The 20,377-nt window shown below is 45.0% G+C and overlaps 1 protein-coding gene across 4 annotated transcripts in view; it reads left to right on the plus strand.

Annotated features, from left to right (window-relative positions):
- DMXL1 (Dmx like 1) overlaps positions 1 to 20,377 on the plus strand; it is a 2,287,446-nt gene that overhangs the window by 754,018 nt on the left and 1,513,051 nt on the right. For all 4 annotated transcript variants that reach the window (XM_078675553.1, XM_078675555.1, XM_078675552.1 and 1 more), the window contains one exon: positions 17,317 to 17,438. In XM_078675553.1, coding sequence (XP_078531679.1) covers positions 17,317 to 17,438 — 122 coding nt within the window. The remainder of the gene's footprint in view (positions 1 to 17,316; positions 17,439 to 20,377) is intronic.

Consider the following 20,377-nt stretch of genomic DNA (forward strand, 5'->3'; position numbering starts at 1 on the left):
TCCTGGCGCGGAAAGTCGTGTACAGAACTGACGTCAGAGTGCATGGGTGGCGCCTAAGTACTGTCTGTGACATCATTCCGCTCTGACAACACCAGTGATGGACACCTAGCCGCAGGACGCCGCCTGCTGACGTGCAGGGGTACTACTAAGCAAAACTTTCCAGATCCAGTCTGACGCCTGGGGATACTCTAAGGTAAGGATTCTATCACCAACTAATGTGTCTTACAGCTATATCTTTACACAAGTAGTAACTTGAGCATTTGTGAAAAAATGCTTTTTGTCCTAGAATAAACCAAAATTACTTACTGCTGTTTTAGAGCTAAAATAATTCAGGTTGAATTTAAAAGCCTTAACCTAATTCTCAGGAGTGTCAAACAAGCATCTGGTTACTTTGTAGTAAATAAAGAAACGTGGGTAAGAGGTCCTGAGTTCTCTGAAGTTTCTTTGTAATGGGATTCTGAACCGCTACATTTACCTTTCAGCAATGATTTTGTTAGTGCTTGAGAGCCATCAAAGAGTAAAATGTATTTCTCTGAGAAGGTAAAGAGTGGGAACTTCACTCAAAGTTGGTAATCTTTCCCTTGACAGATGTCATTTCAGACTTGCATCTCTTTTAACTATGTTACAGAGATGTCTTTAAGCCCTGTCTCGATTCTGTAGGATGGGAAAGGCAATCCAAAGTTTATAGTAGTGGGAGTTATCTTAATTCTTATAATACATTGTTTTATTTGTTTTTAGTTTTCTTGAATGATTTCTACAACTTAAGCAAATGCACCACATAAAGATGTGTCAAATGTTATATAAAGTCACATGCAAAAGACTATTATGGTTTGTCTTGATCATGTAACATTGAGCACCCGTTTCAGACATCAAGACATGTTTATGGATATACAGTCAATCATTGTGTTGTTACCAACATGCCTGGATACCTTCAAGGGGATGACCAGCTGCACTGTCTTTATGGATGGTCCAATATACAGATAGAAATTTAAAAAGGCCCCAGATGTATTTTGGCCTGTTAGTTTGGGGTATGGTGGAGTACTATAATTCCAGCTGTTCATTATTGTAAATCATGTCTGACAGTGGGGATTTTGGCCCATCCCCATTCACAGGCTAACATCTTTTTGCCAGTGACAGAGCCACAGATACAAAGCATTGCACTCGACGCTGTATGTTTTTAGGGCACCCTAAAAGTGCAAAGCTTCGGAAAGGGTTCTAGTTTAGTATCATTCATCTCGGGTCAAACACCTCCAGCCAAAATCTATGAACCTGTGTACAGTGCTAAGCAAGATGTATAAAGTTGGCATTTGAGGCTACCTCATAAGCAGTTGGAAACTGCCAAGGGGTTACACTAGTGCAGTGCAAGTGGTGAGCAGTATACCCAATGCAGAAATTTGAAATGGATTATGCAGAGCCTGCCATTTGGTGAATTTGTGCCAGTTTGCTCACAGCAGTAGGACCACTCCTACCTCCCACCCTGATCTGCTACTAGGCATAGCGATGGAGGACCTTCATCTGTATTATAATGTGAAGCGTGTACACTAGGTGCTTATTGAAGGGTTAGTGATGATTTGACCTAGTGCCAGACATGCAGGCAGTACCAGTGGAAATGCTTGATTGTATTTCCTGGATAGTGCTCGAAGTCTGAGTACATGAATCTGTCCAATGTGTTCTGCCTGCCTTCGGTGTCCATTGTTTGGAGTTCCAGGAATTGTCCTTCGGGATACATGTCTCTCATTTTGTGAATACCCCACTTGTAAGTCTTCGTGTAAAACAGGTATCATAGTTTGGGCAATATTCCCATTTTCGTACGGGCAAGCATGCCCATCAAGGAGAGCGGGACGTGTTTCCACCTGATAATCTGCACTCATATTCATAATGACCTCTTAGTTCTCTGATATCTCTTCTGTTTATCCTGGTTAACCTATACCCCCAAGTATTAGGGGAAAAATAATTGATTTGTTTCAATTAATAGTGATGCCCGCTAGAGCTTTGAATATCATGAATTCTCTTATGACTGGGCCTAAGTTACTGTCCTAGACTCTCAGGTACAAGGTGATATCTGCATAAATGTAAATGTAAATGTAAATGTAGTATACTTGTAAAGCGCACAGCTGCCCCAGCAACGGGGCGTCCCGGCGCTGTATAACTCTGGGGAACCCGTCCTGGCTTTCCCTGTGGGATGGTCCCTTGCTGGGAGTCCCCAAGGTGGAGCCAGGCATCCCCGGAATTGGTGGGGCCGTTGTGGAGATTAGGCAAGCTAATGCCCAGAGTTGCCGAGTGGAACCCCTGATTAGAGTAAGCACCGAAGCGAGAATTATCGAGTCCGCTGACCAAGGTCCACGACCCTGCCTTGTCGGGAATTGAACCCTGGTCCCAGGCTGACTTCTGCTCTCAGGCCTGCCGCCTCTAACCAGTGAGCCACACTACTCCACTCCAAAGAGATATTATTTAATTGCTGGGGTGAAGTTTAGGCCTCGTTGGGCACATACTTGCCTGATTGAGCAGACCAGGGGTTCTGACGCCAAAGCATATAATAATTGAGAACGCAGACAAAGGTATTAGCTGTGATAGTAGACCATTTATTTGGATTCTAGCTGTTCGATGTCCATTTAGCTGCCTCACCCAGGTTATAAAGCTGCTTGGCAGTACCCACATCCTGGCCAGGCCTGCAAACAAGAACTCGCGTTCCAAGGAGTCAAGCCCCTTGGTGGACTCCAAGAAACTGCTACAGCTCTCAATTCCCGGTTTAATTGGTGTACCACATAAAACAAGGTCCTGAGGTTGTGTATTGTTGGTCACCCATGGATAAATCCTGCATGGTCTAGGAAGACAAAATCTGGTAATAGAAGTAGCAGGTGACTGCAAGCACCTTTGGAAATATTTTGGCCTTGACATAGATGAGAGATAATGAACAGTACCAATCACGCTGCAAAGGGGTTTGTCATGCTTCAGTAGTGACTTGAGGGCAGCTTCTCTGAATGAAGGAGGGAGTATACCCACCTGCAGTGCCTCTTTGTACACTTGCATGAGCTGGGAAGCTAGTTGATGAGAGTAGGTTTTATAGAACTCTGACAGAAAACCATAGTTCCCAGGGCATTACACATGGGTAGTCCAGAGAATGCAACTGTTATTTCATCAACAGTCATGGGTATGTCTAAGAATTGCCTTTCAGGGCCTCCAGCCAAGCCAATATAATTTGGCCAAAGTAAGTTGTATAGTCAGGAGATAGTGTGGATGTGGGCAACATGTATAGGTTAGTTTAATAGCTCATACATGTACCAAATAGCTTGTGTGTGTGTCTTTCTGTCTGTGTCTGTCTGTGTCTGTGTCTGTGTCTGTCTGTTTGTGTCTGTCTGTGTCTGTCTGTGTCTGTCTGTGTCTGTCTGTGTCTGTCTGTGTCTGTCTGTGTCTGTCTGTGTCTGTCTGTGTCTGTCTGTGTCTGTCTGTGTCTGTCTGTGTCTGTCTGTCTGTCTGTCTGTCTGTCTGTCTGTGTCTCTGTCTGTCTGAGTGTGTCTCTGTCTGTCTGTCTGTCTGAGTGTGTCTCTGTCTGTCTGTCTGTCTGAGTGTGTCTCTGTCAGTCAGTCAGTCATCCCTTTCCAGCTGGACTATAGCCTGGGGTGTCCTCGGCTGGTGCAGTAGGGCCGCCAGGGTCCTACCAGGCCTCTCCAACTTCCAATATGTCCTTGCCCCTGCCTATTTATGTGTTTCAGTTCCTGATCAGCTACCTTATTGAACTCTGGTAACTTAGTCCTCAGTTCCACCAATATGTGTACATCAGTGCAGCCAATTAAGCACTTTTCTAATGTCTTGATATCTGATTCTAGCCTATCTAGTCTTGTGTCTAGTGCTTTTAGCACCCCCAGTTGTTCAGCTATACATATAGGTTTTAAAGGCTCCCCACGGTGCCCACCGAACTAACAGTTTACATTTATCTGAAAGAAGGATAGTTCTGCTTTTATGTCTTGCCTGAATGTGGTGTTGTGCAGTTCAGTCGGAGATAGATGCTATTGAAATGATTGGTGTTAAGTTGCTGGCATCTGAATTGTTAATTTTACCTGAGTGTGATCCAAATATATACATTGAAGGTATTCAGCTCTCCTCACCCAAGCACATACATCTCTCGTTTCTAGCCAGTAATCCAGCTGAGCCAAAGAAACATGCGAAGGTGAGATGTGTGTAACCACTCCAGACAAAGGGTCTTTTTGCCGCCATAGATCAATCAACCCATTGTCCCTAATTATGTCCTTACGCTCCTCAGCTGCCGCACAATGCATACAAAACTCAACATTGAAGCAGTCTGTGCTTCTGTTAAAGACTATGTTGTAGTTCTTGCTCCAGTGGAGCCGTTCACAGGGACTTTTCTTTGCTTCTATGTCAGACCTGCATCACAAATTCTGGGACGTTTGTGTTGGGATGCTATGTGTTATTAGTGTAAGGCGCTTGCCGTGTATGGAGGGCCTGAATTATATCATAATGGCCTTGTGCGTCCTTAATCTCCTTGAGCTGCCTAAAGGGTACAGGGAAAATGTGGCTAGTGCACAATAACCAACCCTTTTAACAGCAAAGAGGGACCTGAATATTTCAGTAACGTGTGTCTCCTGGGAGAGCACTATATCTATATTGTCTATTAAGATATGCAAGGATTTTTCTGCATTTGCATAGGTGTTTTGAGCGCCGGACATTGTATGGTAGGAGTTGTCAAAGTCCTACAGTCCTTACTCATGAGAGTTGGGTAGCAATCTTTAGTGGACAATGGCACAGTGACAAGGACACTTTTTGCCCGCCAAGATGTCTGCATTTATGGTGACTCCGTGACATGCGTTGTTTTCTGTTTCTCGTATTGCTCTCTGCATGTAGTTGCTTCCCAACTACTCGCCCCTGGGTCCTTCCCCCTACCCACACAAGCCCACCCAAACAGCTAGCGATTAACCCTCCCATGTCATGGCAACAGAGCATTAACGCATTTAGGCTGCTTATGGACCAATTCTTGAATCTTAAGGGGATTACCCCAGGGGGAAACAAAAGTGTTGGTAAACGAGCTGCTCCACTAGGAAGTGCTTGCCGGATTGGCGCATCATGATGAACAACAAACAGCTTATTGTGGTGTAGCTGACTTTCCATGTCAACGTTTGTCATAGTTTTGCTACGGTGTGTCATCCAAGGGGCGTACCAAGGCAGCTTTTCACTGGGGGGGGGGGGTTGGCACACCATATGCTCTTCATCCTGGCCTCCATCCACCGGTAGAGGTGACCCAGCATAAAAATAAAACATAGCCACCTCCTTCCATGCAAAGCTCCATGTCTCAGTCTCTGAAACTGAATAGTCTGGCAGAGATGGGGCGAAGGAGGCCTCTGGCAGGAGCCGGGAGGGGGGACTGTGAAAAATATCCCCGCTCGACTGCAGAGAGCACACAGCAAGTTGTCTGATCTAAACCGAGATCCTCCACATAGTCTGCTATATTGCCAATATTTGTTGAATCAGGTATGCTCACCAGGTGCAGATTATTGCACCTGGATCTTGCCTTCAGGTCCTCGTTCTTGGTTTTTATGAAATTTAGTACTTCATCCATATCCAGCAATTTTTCATTGTTATTGACAGTACCATCTTTGAGGGTGGATATTCTCATTTCAACAGTTATTGTCCATTTTTTGCTTCTCCAGCTTTCCAGTTATTTTATCCACCATACCTATGAGTGTGTCAAGTGTGCCTTCAATGGAAGACTTTGCTGCAGGTGAAGTGTTTTAATGTCTCGGTCATCTGCCTCTCCAGGGATGAGGGCCCTCTATCACGGTTTATCTTGATATTGAGGATTGGCCTGCATATAATCCCCTTTGCTCATGGTAGTGGTGGTCTGCAGGTGCAGTCTGTGTAATAGGACCATCCCGCACTCATCTCCAAAGGGAGCTGAGGTTGGTTTTCACAGCTGTTTATTCGCTGCTCACTAGAAGGCAGCAGGGGACAGGGCCACATCAGTATTTCAGGATGAGGCCTGCAAGCTACTGCCGGCCTCTGATCACATGGGGGGTTAGAGGTCACAGCCCTCTCAGACAGCCAACAGGGTCCAAGGCCCCTAATTCCATTGAGGCTCTGGGGTGTCCATACCAGTCTCCCAGACACCGGTTTCCTGAAATTTGTCTTCATTAAAAATCTTTTTCACATTATTATACATAAGCTTTACTTAATGTCTTTTGACTCCTGCACGTGTATTTTCAGGCAAATAAAATGCCATCTGTTTGCTAAATATCCTGCCTGTGGCAGAAAAAAGGCAAAATCAGTTCTTCATAATCTGTACATATCCTTTTTTTCCTGAAAGTCACATTCCTGATAAATTTCAACACTGCAAGACCTTTTTCAGGAGTACGCTGAAGGACAAGGTGAAGATTCACCTCCATGTGACACAAGAATGGTGAAGACAGTCAGAGGTGCAATCTAATGGTGGGAAAGGGTCAGTCTACTGCCAGGACTTTGGCAACATCCTCTGAAGACTCCCTGAGACCGTGTTCTAAAAGAGAAGTCCAGGAAAAGAATAAAGTTTCCCGTTCAATGTCGGGAACTATGGTGGGGCACAGTGGCAACATGCTCGTTGTCGAGAGCTGGGTTGTTGTAGAAGAGTAGGCAGCATTCGACATTGAGTCGCAGACGATCAACGTTGAGGGATACCCTGACCTCAAGGCATAGGAGGAACTTGACATCGCAAAGCCATTCGACTGGGAGACCTACCCAATCTGATTATTTGGTCAGAAAAAAAGAGAGCAAATTGGTTACCATCAACCTTAGTTTCGGCCTACTCACAAGTGTACTCCCTATCATCACCAGTAGTCAGTCCAGACCCGCTCTGCCTCCTCTACCACAACCACTAGTTCCTTCAGCTCCTACTCCACCTACTTCACCTCTGATTCTTCCTCAGACTGAGGCACCTTTTCCGAGTAAGACTACAAGTATCACCACAAAGATCTAAGACTATTTATGCAAGGTCTAGATCTTGTCACAGTCAAGAGTAACTTCAAATTGTCACCATCACCATTCAAGGCACTCTTCGTTGAGGCACTCATCAAGATGCGTACACAGGTATCGACCCACATCAATATCTAGATCCAGATCCAGGTCAAGATCCAGGATGCGTTCATATTAGTATCAATGTCTTTGGACATGAGGTTTTCACCTCCTTTGGCTGATTCTCCTCAGGCACAGGTCTTGCCTATTGATGGCTGGTAGTTTTGAGAACTAATCCGAAATTCTTGCCCAAAGTGACCTTGGTTTTCCACATTAATCACATCTTTATCCTACTGATTTTCTTTTAGAATCCGTCCTTTACAGCAAAACTAAACATATTCATAAGACCAAACAATTGTTAGTGAATAATGGCCCTTTACTTACAGGTTTATCCATGTCTAAACAATCTATATCCAAATGGATAGTTTCTTGCATTATGTTGTGCTATCAGAAACCAAACAAAATGCTGACTGGTAAACCAAAATCGCATGGTACCAGAGGTAAAACAGCAACAGCTACTTTGATGATGAATCTTCCTATTGCAGAATCTGAAGACGGCCACTTGGAGCTCTGTTCACACCATTACGAGGCAGTATTACCTAGACTGACATGCTAGAACATGCGATTCAAGTAGATTAAGCTTCCTTAACCCCTTCAGTGCTAATGACAAGGGTAACTCGTCATGGAGTTTCCATTGATTTCAATGGAAAGTCAATGGACCCACTCGCACACCCCTTAGCAGCCAAGTGGTTAATGAATTTCTTTGCCTAACTGCTTCTATATATCATCTTTTTCTCTTCCACTGCCTGTTTACGAGTTGGCTTACAACTCAATTCATTGCTTATAATTATTAACAGAGATCCCCCTGAGATAGAAGGAATGGTTACTTACCTGTAATCGTAATTCTCCCTCATTGAAGCCCTAAGCAACCTACCTTCCTCACCAGTGGAAGTGACAAAGATAATCAATAGACAATCTATGTTTTATTAGTTCTACTTTCTTTCGCTCTGTAACAAATGAACTGAGGTAACTGCCACCTGCTGAGTATGGTGAGATACTGGAGTGCTGTGGGCCCTTAAAAGTGCAGCATCCATTTTCATATCTACATACCTTCAGCCTGTATGTCTACATTGTCCTATTACTTTTCCTCGAAAAATGTTTGTGAAAGAGAAATAAGAACACAATTACAGAGTTTTTGGTAATATTTCCTAGTTTTTATTACTAATTGAGTTTTTTTAAAAGTACATTTAAGTAATTGGCCAATATAGCCTACTTTATAGGCTGCAAAACGCTTTAAAAAAAAGTATGTGCTAAAACTAGGCCTTCCTGAAGTAAGGTGAATATTTACACTTTTTTAAAAAACATATTTTATTGCATTTCAAAGTGGTACATGGTACAACAAATATCCCTAAGTGCTGCAATGCAAAATGTAAGTGATACAATTATACGTGTAACAATGTATGAAGTGGGTACCATGTGCATTGTAATAGCATGGATGGCAGGACCACATATTGGTTATGACAACCTATAGATGAAACAATCCCCAAATGCCCGTCCCTTCCCCGTAACAAATTTGGATGGTCATATTATAGACAGAATCATAATCGATAGGGTGCATGTGGAGTCTGGTGTGACCCAGGAGGCAATTGATCACTTGTAGCTGGTTCACCCTGCGGACATGTAGAGGGTTGCGTCAATACCAGGGAAGAGAGAGTGATCCTGTGGGGGCATTTGTTCACACCTCTGAAGCAGCACCAGGCGCTAGGCGTGGTTCCACAAGGCCCTAGCTATGTCACCCCCACCGCAGAGTCTGCACTATGAACCTCACAGAGGGCAGTGACCAGGTAAACATCCAGCTCCCTACCTTCATACATCAGACACCTGTGTGCAGAACTGTTCAAGTAGTGCATTCCAATCAAAGGAGATTGGTTTGTTTCATAGGCCCCTGTACAGTTCACGTTGCAGCACTTCACTTTCTGCCAAGCCCCAAAGCAGCTCCTCTTCCCTCCAAGACTCTTCTCTAGGAGCTTGTGAGGATTTCCAGGGCTGCTTAAGTAATCTCCTGGCCAGTAGTAGAGAGAGGCCTGCAAAGCGCTGCAACATTTTAGCAGTTTTGGGTAATGGAGAAAGACCCAGTATGCATTGTTCCAGTGTGGTCCAGCTGTGCAGGCAAGTCAGCTCCGATAGCGACCTCTAAGCCCCTCTCCAGTACAAAGTCAGAGAAGGGCAAGAATAGAGCATGGGTATTATTTCCGCATTTGGTGCCCAACAATGAGGTCACTCAGAGGTAGCCGTTGGGAACATTGCGTGAATTGTGTGCAATGTTAAATCATGCCCTGTGTAATATTGAAAATTGAATAAACTTGAATTGGGTATTACGGGAATTTTTGGGCTGGTATTCAAAAATACAGGACCATACCTTATCAGTGAGTTCCCTAGACAGCTCAGTTTCCCATTTGACTTTCAGGGGAGCGAGCAACACCGTAAGGCCCCTGTACAGCCATCGTACTATTGGCTCCCATGCCCCATTGTATGCAGTGCTCGGAGTAGTTCATGAGCAACGGGTTCTGTATTATCAGCTGCCCAATGTTTGCACACATACGAAGAATACTAGCGTGAGTCAAGAACAACAAGTCAGGCAAACCATGAGTATGTACAAAATCTGCATGGGGTGTTAGGACGCCATCTGCAAACAGTGAACCAACTGACGTCACCATGGCCTGTTCCCAGTGAGCTAACCTGCAAGCTGTCAATGTGCCTGTGGGGTAGAAAGGCCACAAAGTGGAATATTCAGGTCATATGGTACTTGCATAGTAAAAATATTTTAGTGTCATTTTCCAATAAGTCATGGTTATGCATAACAAAAGTGAACCTTCATGTAATGCTGAGGACTTTAGGCAAAAGGAACAAATGATGGACGGAATGCTGAACAATGCAAACATTTACCTCCAGTCACAAGGATCTGGGTTTAATCCATTGTTTTTTTGCTCACCACGCCACCCCAGTTTGGACCCAGCCATACACAAATCAGTCTCGACCCTGCCCCTAATGGAAACGTTCCAGCCCAAACTGCCAAGCCATGTCCCCCCTGTACCAGAAACAAGCATCCTTGGACCGGTTTTGGAGCATTACCCCTCATCAGCCAGGCTAGCTTGAATCCAGTGGCACAGTGAGCACGGGACCCAGGTCTGGGTATACCCTTCCCACTTAGGGCGACAAAAGGAACAAATGATAGACGGAATGCTGAACAAATAAAACATTCACCCGTAGTCACAAGGATCTGGGTTTCATCCTTTGTTCTTTTGCTTACCACGCCACCTGGGCATAGCAGTCTGTGTATCCTCCCCTGTTGCAGATGTGGGACTGTGCATGCTATTTCAAACAAGTTATGTCCTGCCAACCGGTATGATAACCATTACAATTGTCAACAACAAAATGGACTCCGGGAGGGTCCAGGGGATATAAGGTTTAAAGACCCGTACCTGGTTATTATCCCCAGCAACTTCTATATGTATAACAGAGAAAACACAGAGGGTCTATCAGCTTAATTATATAGCTGGCCTGTCAGTCCGAGTCACCAGGATCTCGGGGTGTATAAATCACATGAAGACAGCATAATGCTTCTTCAGTAACTTGAAAACAGGAGCATTGTTTATTCACCCTGTTTTTGATGGATTTAGAGGCGCACTACTTTGTGCTCGAAATCGCACGAGAACTCGCGCTTAGAACTACTGGATGACATCATAAACTCCATCTTTGTAGTTCGTTACAATTGCCCAGCTACGCAATAGGCTGTAAAATCAGGGGCTCCCATTCCTCCACTGGATGCCGGCAGCTACAGTTTAGACATGCTAACTCTGTGACACTCTTTCCCCCTAATGAGGTTAATCAACTAATCAATATTCTTTATTCTATTTTTTTTTTTATCATAACAGCCATACACAGTAAAATAAATGTCGACATCAGCACTAGTTACATTTGGATTGCTTTAAGACCCCAGAAAGAAAACATCATAAAAAATACCATAGTGTGGGTGCACTTAAAAACTGTAAAAACAACGCAGGTCTAACTTGGTTGAAATTCATGAGCTTCAGAAGGGGATGTACCAAAACGCAGTTAGTTGTATTTCGGACAAACTAAAACAATATGTAGAGTTTAATTAAAGAGACATTATCACAATCACACAAAGACAGCATTGAATTTTTTAAAGCAGCCATGATTAGAAGGCAGTAGCCACAGAATTAAATTAAACTTGAAAAATTTCAATAAACGTCTCTGGTGGCGATACATATTCCAAGTAGGATAAGGCTCTAGTTCACTAACCGTTTGCACAAGTGTTGCATGATGTACTAAGTTTTTATTTAATGCAATGGCCTCACGATCTGCTGCCGCATTGTGTCTAAATGCTTCTTTAACCCATCTATTATCAGTTTTAGATATACAATTTGGATCAGTATAAAGTACGGTCTCCCTAAGGTTTTCATGTTGGAGGAAACATAAGCCAATCAGGGGATCAAGTAAGAGTTTTCCAGGTTCATGCAATCTTCCACGATCAGTCTGTTGAGACCTAACTCCTTCTTTGTCCAAACCGAAAGCCAGAGCTTCAAGGGGCAAAGCCGAATATAATCAATAACATATCCCATGCCCAGTTATTCATGCAAAACCTCAAAGGGTATACTTTGTGTAACCCCTAGGAGACCCCTGAGAAACGTGTTTTCAGCTATTTGAATTAACCAGATACCATATTCATAAATGGTCATTGGAATGCACTTAGTCTTGAATGTGTCAACACAATTTGTATATGGGTGCGCCCTAGCCAACGGAAAAAAGTCCCCTATACTAAACTTAACCCTGTGAAAGCCCTCACATTATAAGTTATTAAAAAGTGCCAATTAAGACCAGAGTCCAGTAGAACACCAAATAACTAAACTGAACAACCTGGCTAATATGGTGGCCTTCTACTAAAAATGTCATGGTTTTTGGTTTGGGTGGGCCAAACTTCTTCATATGTGACTTAGAAAAGTTAATGGACAAACCAAGGCTTTTCATAAAATCAATAAAAAGATCTAGGAGTCTCTGTAACCCCTTGGCCATCAGGGCAATGAATACAGTGGCATCTGCTAATAGTAAGCCAGGGATTGGGTGACCACCAACTTTAAAAGGTGCTAAAATGCAGCCCTGGCGAACCCCCCGTTTCTGTTTAAAGTGCTGAGTGCATTCACCATTAGGACCATATCTGACAGATGCTGAGAGGTCCTTGTGCAAATCATGCAAAAAAGAATCAATGCAGGGTCTTTTCCCATATGGAACACAGCTTGGAACAGTTAACTCTATCAAAGGCTCACATGACGGTCGCAAAAGTAGTGTTGTATTGTACTGCAGTAGTCCGTAATGTCATCACTGGCATCTTTATATTTGTGACAAATGCAGCAACTGTCATATGGCATTGTGTTGTCATGTAACATTATATGCACTTCCCATTACCTCATTGGCTGTGTAAATTAAAGTGACAAGCCAATAAACACTATTTGAGAGAAAAACAAAACTCTTTTAAAGACTGAGCTGAGGTCCATGAAGGCCAGATGGATTGCCCCCTCTTAACCTTGGTGTACTTACAGATCAGCAGATGAATTCAAATGTTGCTCAAAGGTGCCCGGCCCCGGCCTAAAACCCATATGAGATCAATTAATATGGAGTTCACATGATTAAACACCCAGGCCAGGACTACCAACAGGCAATTCCCGAAATGATACAGTAAACGTGGTGGCACCTGTTTGGTGTCTTCATGAAGCCCTCACCCACCAACCTTGTTGGTGGCATGCTTCATCATCGGGCCCACCCAGTGACACCTAATGTGTCCCGGGTGTGCTTCAATGCCTGATTACAGCGGAGCAGGTATTTTACTGAGAGTGCAGTGTAGTGAAAGGGTGAAGTGAGATTAAAACGGCTTGACAGGCGTCCCAATACCCGAGGTCTAATTAAATTTTAATAAATGGGCCCCTGTCAGCGGTTAAAAACAAGGCAAGATGGATGTTGTGGTGGCAGAATTACGACCTCCTACATCCGGTGTTGGTCGACATGTTTCAGCCAGTGCCTTCTCTTAATTCTGGCTTTCCTCAGGACCGTAAAAAGTGTTGGTGCATATTAAAAAGTTAAGTGAGTGAGTAAAAACAGTCCCACAACACTCGGTTTAGTGATTCTTCGTCATTCAACCAAACCTGAAATCAAACAGAACCCATATCAACTGTAAAATGTGTGCATTCGCCATAGGGGCGGACAGCCTTCACCCCACTAAGGGGAGTAGGCGGGGTTAGAGCAGATTATGGAAATGCCCAACCGGACCAAGGACCACAACAAGTGCAGGAACCAGGTGCAACTCTTTAGCTAATACACAGGTATCAACGAACATGGTGTATTATGGCCCAATGAAACCAGGAGTCATACAAGGTAGATGCCAAGTCTGTGTGCGTCAACATCTCTGGCATCCACCCAGAACCCCAGAGAAGCAGCACCATGTCAACAACAGACAGTTGGTGGGCACGTGTATGAGAGTAGTGTCCACAGTGGTCACCCCAAAAGATCGTTAGTCAGCGGTGGGCTGATGGAGGGGAACGGAGCCACACTTCCAGTGGAATCCAAGTCCGAAGTGTTGTTCTGTAAGGAGCTGGAGTTGATGGGTGGCCGGGAGATCTTTGCGCCACTGCGGAGCAAAGCGTCTCCTTCTGGCCCTCTAGGGCCTGGCTCTGGGAAGGTGCTCCCCCGACACTTTCCTGTATGGTGAGTCCCATCCTACGTCTCTGAGGGACACGCTTTGATCTTAGTGGCGCCACTGCGCGAGCGCCCTGTCCAGCAGAGTCCAGAAAATGCTGTTCAAGCCACCCCCTAGCACTCTCTGGGGCTATCGTACAAATGGGACTGCTGAACATTAATTATTTTATCTTTGGTCGGGAAGAGAAGAGCATAAGTGAGGTGGGCCGTGCGCAAATTGGTTTTTATTTCCTGGAAGGATGCATGCTTGAGCTGTACATTGTATAGTCTGAGAATATGGAGACCCTTGAGTAATTTACTAGGAAAGGGGCCTTGTTGTGAGCTGCTTGCAGTAGCACATCATGGTCTCAGGATTTTAGCAACAATAGGCATGCATTTACGCCAAGGATGGGTTTCGTGGAGTGGACCCGGTGCGCTATCTCCACAATGAACAGTACAGAGAGATCAGTAGAAGCCACCTCCCTCCTGAGCCAGTCCTCGATGTATTGCGTTGTGCGGGGGTCCTCAGCTCCCTCGGGAAGCCCCACAATCTATCTGGAGATGCTCTACCTGTTGTCGCAGTTGTAGAATCTGGATATTGTGTTCGTTCGAACATGGAGCTAAAGCAGCCAGTTCTGATTTGTTAGTTTTGAATTGCTCCGTTAACTTACGGTGGTCTTCTTTTAGTAGGCTAATATCTATTGTGATCACCCCCAGTTGCAGCGCAATGGCTCCCTGAGACTCCCGGATCTCCTGGCGTATGACATCCAATTTGTCCACAGAAGAGGTTGGGGATGCACTGCCTCATTCAGAGAGTGGGTTGATGAGCCTTCGGATGGTGGGGAGTGGGATCGGATCTGGGCCGGAGGAGCTCTAGTCTTGGTATCTGAAAGAAACATGTAAGTTATAGATTCCTTACCTTAGAATTACCCCCAGGCGTCAGACTGCATCCAGGTGAGGAATCTATAACTAACTTATGTTTCTTACAGATATATCGTTACTGAAGGTAAGGAACTTGTTCTTTAGTATATCCCATTGTTGCTGCCCAGGCGACAGTCAAGCCTATCCAGCGAGTGTTTGGATTTACCACTCCAGGCACGGGGTTGAGAGACAGACAATATATAGATAATATATCGTTGCAGGTGCAACATAAGCATGATTTTAGTCTGTGCATGGACCTCCTGATGTTTAGACAAACCAAGCAGCCCAATAGCAAAATGGTTTCCTAGAGAACAGCGGCTGTGTTTTGGGAGAGAGGACACAGCGGCACACCATCTTGATGACCCAGTTCAAGAGATGATGGGTCAGCTATTCAGATGTGCTTCCATTAGTAAAGTGTGTGCCCCATGAATGGTCCATGTACCTGACAGCGATCAGGGAGTCCATATATCAGTTTTACCTTATGGCTTGTAATTTGGAGCAGGGGGACATTTCTGCTGGATGCCTAAAATCTCCAGGGTGGTGGACCACCGCAGCCCTTCCCCCGGCCGCCCCCATTCAAACCCCCAGGTGAAATAAGATGCACAAAGTAGCAGCAGGTATCCACTAGGGGTGCAAGGGGCCCTCGGAATGCCCACACACTCCATCATCTGGAGCAACTGAGGCCCACAGATGACTCCACCGGGCCACTCCTCACCTCAGGTAAATGCCCTCTGTGGGGCAGGGCAAACCAGCAGTCGCAGAAGGCACAACCTCACTCTCGGTCCACCCAATGCAGTAGATAGGGTCCACACTGTCTCTCCATTGGCATCTGAGGTATATTGCAAATGCAAGAGTTTCTGCGAGGGGCTGGGTGGCACATACACCGGACCAAGGTCCTTCCAAAATGCACCTATGAAGGCATAATCTGGGTGCAGGCCCCTGCAACCGCACAGACGGTCTTAGGGTGCAGCGGAAGGAAGAACTCTAAGCAAGGTTGGAGGGATCTGTCCCATTGTAATCTCACCCCATGTTGGCAGGGTGTGCAGGACCGCCCAGGCCTCACGACCACACAGGCCGCAGACACCTTAACCAAGCCACACGCAGGCTGTGGCACCATGGGGAAGGCGCTCCGATAATCTCCAGGGGCGGTCCACCAGAGCACGAGCAGCAGCCGTCTGTTTCTCCAGTTGGCAGGATTTCAGGTATAGGAAGGAGCGTGGGTCCCCACTCATCATGTTTCCGAGCCGCCCCTTGACAGGATTGCAGCTGCTAACATGCCATCCCAGCCTCCTGGCCACGGCTTGTGTAGCCGCGCTGCATGCAGGCCAAAGCAACAGGGAGTTATGCTCACCACTGGTCTGCACGGCTGTTAGTCTCCGACATCCGATCCGTCCAACAATGAAGGCATTGCAGTACGGGTGCTGACAGATTCACCTTCCCTACTTAGTCTTCCGTCTCAGCACTCTCTCATCCACCGTGGTGTCCCCTCCAGGATGCCAGGAGTGCTGGCTGTGCGGGCCACTAGTCAGACCCAGGCCAGCACTGGTCGCAGCAGCCTACCTTCAGGCAGATTCCAGAGGCGAACCAGTGGTCAAATGCTTCAGGGTATCAGGGATAGTAGAATATTGAATCCCGGGTCTGGGAGTTAGATCAGCATATGTGGCTGCCATCTTAGGCTGCTAGCCCTGCCTCCAGGTGAATGTCTACACTTAGGAATATATATTTTAAAGAAGTGCTTTGGGATCCCGGCACGTGGGCGAGACTGTTCAATGCTTATGATTTCAATGGAGATTACCCTGAGAGAACTAAGATTGCAGTTATGAAACCATACCTTCTTTTTTTACGGGGTTTCGGAATTTAATGTGAATGAGATTTCTGAATTAACAATCTTTCTTGTCAAAGCCATAATTTTATATACAGGCATGAAAAACATATGCTATTATGTGAGCAAAAACAGCCCCTAAAGCAGACATATTAATGGCCTACACTCTGTCTACACAATATTTGTCTGTTCCTCGTGTGGGTAGCTAATTCATTACTGTTTTTTTATGATTCTGAACCTCATAGTGCTGAATCTGTCATGAAATAAACTGAATATCAAGTACCAGAATCAACATAAAATACTGGTGTTGGTAGGCTGCTCCTGCTTGGAATCGGGAACATTTCAGATCTGCGCCTCCTTGACTGATTGTCTGTGCTCTATAAATCTCAAACTAAAAAAATAAATGAACACACAAGATATAATCATGATAGTTTGAGTGCCAAATCTTCTTTTGCTCCTACTCATAAATGTGAGACCACATCTCATGGCAATGTTTTATTCATTTGTGGTGGCAGAATATATTACCTTTACATATTGTTTTCACACTTTGGTTACGCTGTTTGGAAGATTGGACACTTTTTCTTCAGATCAGTGTGAACTTACAGACAGCAGAATATGCCCTTGTTAGTTATTTTATATACCCCCTCACCCATGTAAAACGTTGTGCTATTTTACATTGACTTCATTTTGGTTTAAGAACATTAAAGTTTGACAGGAATTAGAAAGGTTCCTCATTCTATTAATGAGTAGTGTAATATATGCAGTGACTAGATTTGCACATTTCACATGTAAATTTGTGATGTTTAATCTCTAATTAAAATATTTTTTAGGTGCCTATTGTAATTCTCCAAGTGCTTGCTTTGTTGCCAGCGATGGGCAGTTCCTGAGGCTATACCAAGCAGTTATTGATGCCAAAAAGCTTTTGTGTGAACTTTCAAGTCCTGACATTTCTGTAAGTGGAACAAAGCTAATGCAAGTTTCTCATCATAATGCATGGCATATGTTTATGGCTAATTATGAGAAATATTACAGTTAGGTATATAAGGTAACTTTGTATTTGTCTCAAGTTATGAAAACTGCTGCAGAGAATATTTCCAACAACTGTATGGTAAATTCACATTCATGAGCCTGGCAAATTGTCACTTGGTAGATTATTTTCTCCTTCTTGAAACTCCTTCTAGAAACATAGGTATTATTGTTCAAATACAGCTAACCAAGAACAAGCAAAAATAAGTTGAACTTTGGACATCCGAAGGACAAAAAAATACTAAATCAGATTGCATTACAAGTAGTGAGTGTTTACTGATGTGATACTCAAAAATGAAAAATGTATTGCATTTTTTAAAAACTCTGAATGCTTTATAGGATGGGAGAGGTGTAAAATCTCAACAAGCAGTGAATCTAATTGTGCCCTTAGTGAGTCTTGTTCTTGTTATGTTCTTGATAGCTTCCTGCTTCCGGCAACACTTCGGTGACCAGGGAAGTCTGTAGAGGCTGCATGATCTTATCTTATCTCAGAGCTCCCCAATGAATGCAGATGAAAACCGTATTCGTTAGTAACAATGAAGTATTGTCCCTTTATGAAAGCTATGGCACAATAACAAAATGGTGGGTGTGTTTTAAAGATGTTGCATACCAGATTTCCTATTTATGGACAGAAATATTTTTATTGAATAGTTAGGTAGTAATACAGAGGCCATATCTTACATAGCTATAAACCGATGTAACAGCAGCTTCCATGCAAACCAACTCTTCGTAGCAAATGCTTTCCCTACCAGCGAAGAAATTTCAACACACTACTTATATATTATCATTGCTCCTCCAAAAGAAAGCAAATGTACCATATCCAAGTAAACACAGGAAACTTTCAAGAACACGTGCTATTTTGAGAGCCACGTCGTGGTCACGGTAGTTGAGCAACCTCGCAATGATGGGATGTGGCGTACTTCCTGGCGGCAGTTTGGGGCCCAGGGAACGGTGTGCCCTTTCCTCTATGAATTGTGAGGATAGTGACTCAGCGCTGATCGTTTCACGCAGCAGCCTCTCTATGAAGTCTTCCATCCGGCCAGTTTTGGTGCTCTCCGGGATGCCAATAACGCGGATATTGTTTCTTCTGCTGCACGCCTCTAGGTCTTTATTTTTGTCAGCGATGAACCTAAGTAGCTTATCCATCTGCGCCATCTGCTTTTGCATTGTCAATGCGTTGTCTTCCGAATCGGAGATGCGACGTTCGGCCTCCTTTATACGCTGTTCTGGCACAGGGCACACAATTATACGATCAGTTTGTGTTGCATATAGCCAGAACCAGTTAGTCTCCTCCCTGTGCAGCCCACTTCAATCCGGAGGCTCCTTGTAGTCCAGGAGCAGCAGTCCTAACTTGAAATTATTATGTTCCTACACTCTCAGCTAGCAAGAAGGGAATGAATGGACTGTCCTGATAGTAGCAAATGGGCCAGGCTGGGAAATGCTAATCGGGCCTCTTAAGTGGCAGAGAATAAAAAAATAAGAGAAATATCACAGCTGGGTGTATCTTCTGTCATCGGTCCTCACAGCTTTGACTCTGATTCCTGCAGATGAAGGCTTAGGACACTATCTGCATCAGGGTCCGTGCGGGTTATGGATTCGACACAAGTCAGTGCTTAAGGACACACTGTTTCTGTGAGGCCTGAGGGAATACTGCAGCACTTTGGTTTATGTCTCCTATAGGCGCACCTCGTGTCTGCAATGCTAATGGGGCTCTTCCACAGCCAGCGCTGCCCTCCGTGCGTGTCAAGCCAGTAAGCTAAGTCAAGCTGGTGCTAATTCTGCCCCGCAGATAATGAGGGAGCCGTGACTGGGAATCCTCCCAGTTAACAGTTCATGTAGACCGCCCGTGGTCCTCCGCGGGACTGGAGGCTTAGAGGGGGATTTATTACCCCCCAGCCCGTCAGGTGCTCGCGAGAGGGTAAACTGTTGTGAAGTCACTGCGGCCTCACCGTCGCACCGCGTAGTCCAGTCCTGGTATGCACGTGGCCTGTTTTCCACGTGGGCACCCCAGTGAATGCGTAGCCTGCAGCTTCCGCACTGGATCCAGGTGCGTCCAGCACCGTCCCGGGTTGCACTATGCAGGTATTTCTGCAGCAGGCAGCAACCGTTTGGGGCTCTCTGAACTTCACCGCAAGGTCATCAGATTTTGTCCTTCGATCCAGTGCAGTGAGTCCTTTCCTAGGTCCTCCTGGGCAGGATAAATTAGAGGATAATGAGATCGAGCTGCAGGAGCCTCACAGCAGTGAGGCCATGTTGCTCGTGCGCCACCTAGCGCCCCCTGAGCAACGAAAACTTGCCTCGGTCTGTTCGAAACATTGGGACTTACTGTGAACAGGGAAAAATCGGTTCTGCTTTCAACTCAAGTAATATCAATTCTGGGAGCATCCTTAGACATCATTCAAGGCAAAACGTTCTTGTCTGTAAAGACAATATCAGAAAAAGTGTCAGTTTTGGTGCAAATGTACAAATCGCTCCTGGGGATGTGCTCTTCAGTGATAAATCTGGTAACTCTAGCCAGACTGAAAATGAGGCCTCTTCAGGAGGAGCTACAGAAACTGTGGCAACCGGTTTCGGGATCCTTCGAAGATGTAGTTCGAATAACTCCATGGATGGTGAAAACTCTGCAGTGGTGGTTCCAGGAATCAATGGATTCCGCCATGGAGGGCTGGGGAGGTCATCTACAGGAACTGCAAATTCAAGGCAAATGGTCTTCGGCATAGAGAACTCAGCACGTCAGCAGCTTAGAGTTAAAAGCCATATTCCTATCTCGCCAAGCTTTCCTACTGAGAATAGCAGGTTCTTCAGTGTTGGTGCGTACGGACAATACTACCAGCATGTACTATATCGACAAGCAAGGAGGAACAA

The sequence above is a fragment of the Lissotriton helveticus genome, chromosome 2_1 (assembly GCF_964261635.1).
Source record: "Lissotriton helveticus chromosome 2_1, aLisHel1.1, whole genome shotgun sequence".
NCBI lineage: Eukaryota > Metazoa > Chordata > Amphibia > Caudata > Salamandridae > Lissotriton > Lissotriton helveticus.